The 5,418-nt window shown below is 29.0% G+C and overlaps 1 protein-coding gene across 1 annotated transcript; it reads right to left on the reverse strand.

The window, feature by feature from the left end:
- Window positions 1-1,136: 1,136 nt before the first annotated feature.
- Window positions 1,137-5,057, reverse strand: LOC112453094. The gene is made up of 7 exons (XM_025013645.1): window positions 4,969-5,057; window positions 4,207-4,370; window positions 3,607-3,872; window positions 2,871-3,109; window positions 2,086-2,442; window positions 1,872-2,002; window positions 1,137-1,648 (listed from the first exon to the last, which is right to left on the reverse strand). Exons 1-7 carry the CDS (start codon window positions 5,036-5,038, stop codon window positions 1,280-1,282), a joined length of 1,596 nt encoding a protein of 531 aa, XP_024869413.1. The 5' UTR covers window positions 5,039-5,057; the 3' UTR covers window positions 1,137-1,279.
- Window positions 5,058-5,418: the final 361 nt, after the last annotated feature.

A 5,418-nucleotide genomic window follows, 5' to 3' on the forward strand; every position in this document is an offset into this window, starting at 1 on the left:
ATTTAAATGTTGTAGTACTGCATTTGTTTCTTTAGTTAAATCTACAATATCATTATTCAAGTTACTTGGTACTTCAGCTATTTCACAAGGTAATGATTCTTCGGATAATTTTTGCACACAATGTTTATTTTTTATATGTCTTACTAATGAATGAACACAAGTGTATTTGTAAAAGCAATCTGCAAAATTGCATTGCACCTCATAATTCATTAGTGCTTTATGTTTTAATTTTACGTGGCTCATCAAAGACTCTAATGATAAGAATGAATGGGCGCAGAAAAAGCAAGAGAACATTTTTTTTATATTAACGCAAACTTAAAATGTAACGTACCAACTTATTTTTCAATACCAGTAGTTACACAAATTATCGATGTATAATAAAATTAAATGGCTGATGTAGAAAAAATTATATAGTATCTTTTTTTAATTAACGCAAACTTAAAATCTAATGCATTACATTATTTTTATATAATAATCGGTAATGACTCATAAATGTGTCAAATTTGATGAACACAAAATAATTATGAAAGAAATAAAATATTATTTGGCAAATGAGAATCCAAATACTAATCAATCTAATCATGAGACTAAATATTCGAACAAAAAACAAGAAAATATTTTCTTTTGTTTATTAACGCCAACATAAAATCTAGTGTATCAAAGTGTTTTTAAATAATAATCGTTAAATGACTCATGAATGTGCTAATTGTGATCAACACAAAATAATTATGAAAGAAATAAAATAAAATTTGGCAAATGAGAATCCAAAAACGCAGTTCTAATAAGTAATCAATCTAATCATGAGACTAAATATTTGAACAAAAAACAAGAAAATATTTTCTGTTTTTTATTAACGCCAACATAACATCTAGTGTATCACAGTGTTTTTAAATAATAATCGTTAAATGACTCATGAATGTGCCATATGTGATCAACACAAAATAATTATGAAAAAAAATAAAATCTTTTCGTTGGTTAATTAAAAGTTAAAAACAGTTGTAATTACTAATCAATCTAATCGTAGGAATGAATGCTCACCAAAAAACAAGAAAGTATTTTTTTATATTAACGCTAATTATAAATGTAAGATATTATCTTTTTTCAAAATTTGTTAAATAACTTATACATGTGTCGAATGTATAAACGAACAAGAAATAATGATAAAAATAAAAAATGTGTCCTAGTTAACGAAAAACTGAAAACACTAGTTACAATACGCAAGAAAAACAAGAAAAGATTTTCTTTATATTCGCTCTTGAGATTGAAATGTATGTTACTTTTACTTGTTCGAATCCGACGTTTTCTCCTCTGCAGTATTCCTCTCAGTTAGCTGCTTTAGCACATGTTCAATGGATGTAATATGCGGATCGTAGGGTAAATTGATATTGTAGATTCCTTTTTGAATTAATATCCATAAATGCTCACTGGCCACAGGATACTCGAGGTTGAATACATGAAAAGTCTTAAAACAGATATCTAAGCCTTGTAGAACTCCTTGAACTTTGTACAACTCGTTGTCAATACAGACATAAATGTCTTGTACATCTTCAATAGATCCTACAATGATCAAAAAAGGCTGGACTGAAAGTTTAAGTTCTGCAGCCCTCGCTTTTGTTTCTTGCCTGAGTCTCATCATGTCTCCAGGAATCTGTAAAAAATTTATAAATACGTGTAAATTTGTATATACATAAAAAAGATAATTTTATTGAAAAATATGCATTGAAATGAATGTTTAATAATTCACTTAGTTGCGTACATAGTTTAAATAAATTTATACTTAGAAATATGTCTAAATCTCAATCCTCAATATTATTGAACTAAAAAGTTCCAATTAAATTTAAAAAATTTGTTATAAATAGATGCATACTAACATTTGCAAATTTTAAGAAACTATCTTTTGCGAGTCCGACAGATGGCTTGAAGCACTTGTTTTGTATCCTATTCATTCGTCTTGGTGGAAGCAAGTGAGGAAGTAAACTAAGACTCATGGCTATCATGGAATCTATAATATAAATCAATAACTTAAAAACTAATTAAAAATTAGGTAGTTCGATATATTTTTATAAATAAATTTCATGTATTTACCATCTGAAACATCTTTAGACTTCATTGTTTCTATAAGAACCTTTGCTGTTTCATCTTTGGAGCTAATACAAGTATGCTGCTGCAAAGTATTTACAAATTTTAACCAAATATCTTTATCCAAATTCACTTTAGATAAGTTTAAGCATTGAAAATCAGCATCAATTAATTCATATCCACTAGGATGCTTATACAGCTTCCATGTTTCAAATATATCCACCAAATTTTTGTCTGTTGATTGTTTTAATGCTTTGGTTCGATGAGCAGAAGTTTTTTTCCAATGCTCTAAAACTAGATCCCACGGAGCTTGATTCTTTTCTAACCAGTCCAGGGAATGTTTCATATCATCTTGTATGGTCTCTGTACGATGTAATATGTATAAAAATTTTATTATTTAAAAAAAATGATAATGGAAGTTTTCAATATACAAGGCCAAAACAAGCTGACTGTTTAACAAAATAATTTTTACAGCTTATAATTTGGAGTGAATATAAACTGAAATTTTTTTCTTATTTTAAAAAAGTACTCATTAAGTTTTTTATTTAATATTATCTCTCTCTCTCTCTCTTTCTCTCTCTAGTTAAAACTTTTTTAAAAAAAATTATTAATTAGAATAAAATTAAGAATAATATAAAGCAGAATGGTATAAATCAATTTCTACGAGGATATAATGCACCTTTTTGTTTCTTAAAAATATTTGTTGAAAATAAAAAACAGTTTTATTTTGACTCAAAGGCCTCTTTAACCCAGGCTATTTCTATATTTGTTTATACAAAAAATTACCTTACCGGGCTCAGTGCTTTGATCATTTGCAGCTTTCGCCTCATTGGTTACTTTCACTTGCAATTTTTTATATTGGCATTGACGGTTCCGCCACATACTCATCAATTTTCCACGAGCAGGTATGGATTTATTACTGGAAGAATCTTTTTTTGCAATTGGTGGTATGTAGTACGTATTTGCTGCTTCTGATGGGAAGGTTTTAATAATCATTGTAACGATCGTGTCTGCTAGCGCATTATTTAAGCTACAACCAAAAGTAAAAATAAAAATACATATGTGTGACCTATCAAAAAATTTGCATTGAGGTGAAGCTCTATTAAACAATTTAAAATTGTTTAATTGTGGTACAATTTGTCTAATAATTTTCAAGTTATAATATAAGTTCCTTTTTTGTTGTAAAAAAGAGCTGACTATGACCCATGCTTTAAACCTATTGAGTGTCAGTATCAAGAATTTTATTATTTTTTCATATCATAAATAAAAAAAGTTTGCTAGATTTATAATTCTCAAGTAATTATTTTGTTCTCAAGAAATAAAAAAATTTGAGTTAAAAAACTGTAAAATTGCCCAAAAACTTTTGTTTGAATGGCTGTAACTTCATCAATTTTAAGAAATTCTATGTGTCTTAAAATGTGCCTTCAATTATAAATATTTAAAAAATGCGATAAAAGAAATTAATTTTTGGCCAAAAATCAGTAGAGCTTCACCTTAATTTAGTACATATTTTTTAAAACATTTTACCTTATTGATCGATTTTCTAAATCTGTTATGATTATGTGACACAGCTTATTCCTATGTTTATCATGCACAAAGTTGTTCTGTTCAAACGAGGCTAAAATTTCTTTTCCTATCATAGATTCCATGAGCAGGTCCTTCAGAGGTTTCAGTGATTGTTTAGCATAAATATTATTATATGAAACGTTGACAGAACTTGACGAATTTTCTTCATCTTTTAGTTTTTTAGCTGATTTCATTGAACTATCGGCCATAGAATCATCACCTCTTTTCTATACATACAAATTTTTCAAAAAAAATTTAGTATTTTAATGCCAATGCTTTTTGCACAGGTTAAAGGGAAAATAGTATGTATAATAGTTATTTTAGTTCAAATGTATTGCGTTATACAAATTTCAAATAAAAAAATTTCGTTTACTGCATAGCTTTTAAAAGAACATAACTTTTAGCTATTTCTTACGTATTTAGTATAACTTTTCAATACTTTTCAATAATTGATAATTGTATTATCACATAAAAAGGATTATTAAAAAATTATGTGCAAAAATTACAAATTATTTACTTTACGTAATCTAGGTTAAAAAATCATTCTTTAAAACTGTTTACCTTTTTATTATTTGCATGATAATCATTACTTTCATCACATTCATCTTTGCCAAAATGTTTACGCCAATAGTTAAGGAATTTGGCTCTGTCACCAATAATAGGTATAAGATCACATATCAATGCTTCAGATATTATTTCTAATACATCCATGCTGATTTTATTTTCTGAAATGCAGTTATAAATATTATTTTTTGGATAGTGTATGCAGAAAAAATTACTTTATTTGTAAATCTTGAATTTGAACGTTTTTAAACTTTTGTTATAATAGTTTTAGTGGCAATTGTCTACCTGGATAAAAATTATTTCAATAAGAAGTATATAGACATGTATTCTAATGAAAATATAATTAAGAAATAATGAAAAAGATCTAAATTTTTTTATTTAAGTACTTCAAATATTTAAGGTGATTTATATAAAATTTCATTGCGATGCAGAGATTTTAGTTCTGTAAATAAATATAAATTATTAATTTATTTATTTTCAGAATAACTAAACAATCACACTGATACATATTTTTCAATAAATTACAATTAACTTTCAAGTTAGCAGCCGATTCATCTTAACAATTATTTAATCCAATAAAAACTAAATGAAAAAACATTGTACATCGATAAAAATTCTAAAATAATACTCGTACAGGCATTTTTATTTTGAGCATGTAGGAATTCTTTTACTTACATTCTATTTTGACTAATCGGCCGCTAGCTTCAGTCATCAAAACAATTTTTTGCCGAGCTCTGATCTAAACAAAACAACACTTACTTTCAAAAGTTTCCACCAAGTGAGCAAGTTGTAGGTCGTGTAATAAAGTCTTCGTAGTCTCATCAGCCATGATGAAAAAATTGCTTCCTCCAACACACAATACACAACAATATGATGTCGAACAAAAATAGAATCTGCAGGCGTTATGCGAGAAAATGCGGGCTCGCGTCCGGATCTGGCTCGCGGTCTTTCTGACGCGGCGTATTTACGAGGCGCAACCGTGTGAGACCCAATACAGTGTAATTACCGCTACGAGCCTTGGCGATAGAGAGCCGTAGGCGGTGGTGTCTCCGGCACGCTCGTGTCGGCCTCCAGGGTCTTCGTGCCGGTCTTCTTCGTCGTCTTCACGGACTTCTTCAACTTGCTCTGCGAGCCGTCCGCGGCGGTGACCTCCGTCGCGGCTGAGGGCGCCGCCTCGTCGGGCTTCGCCTTCGGTTTCTTCGTCACCTT

This window comes from Temnothorax curvispinosus, unplaced genomic scaffold (assembly GCF_003070985.1).
Source record: "Temnothorax curvispinosus isolate PA1 unplaced genomic scaffold, ASM307098v1 QBEX01004025.1, whole genome shotgun sequence".
Taxonomy (NCBI): Eukaryota; Metazoa; Arthropoda; class Insecta; order Hymenoptera; family Formicidae; genus Temnothorax; species Temnothorax curvispinosus.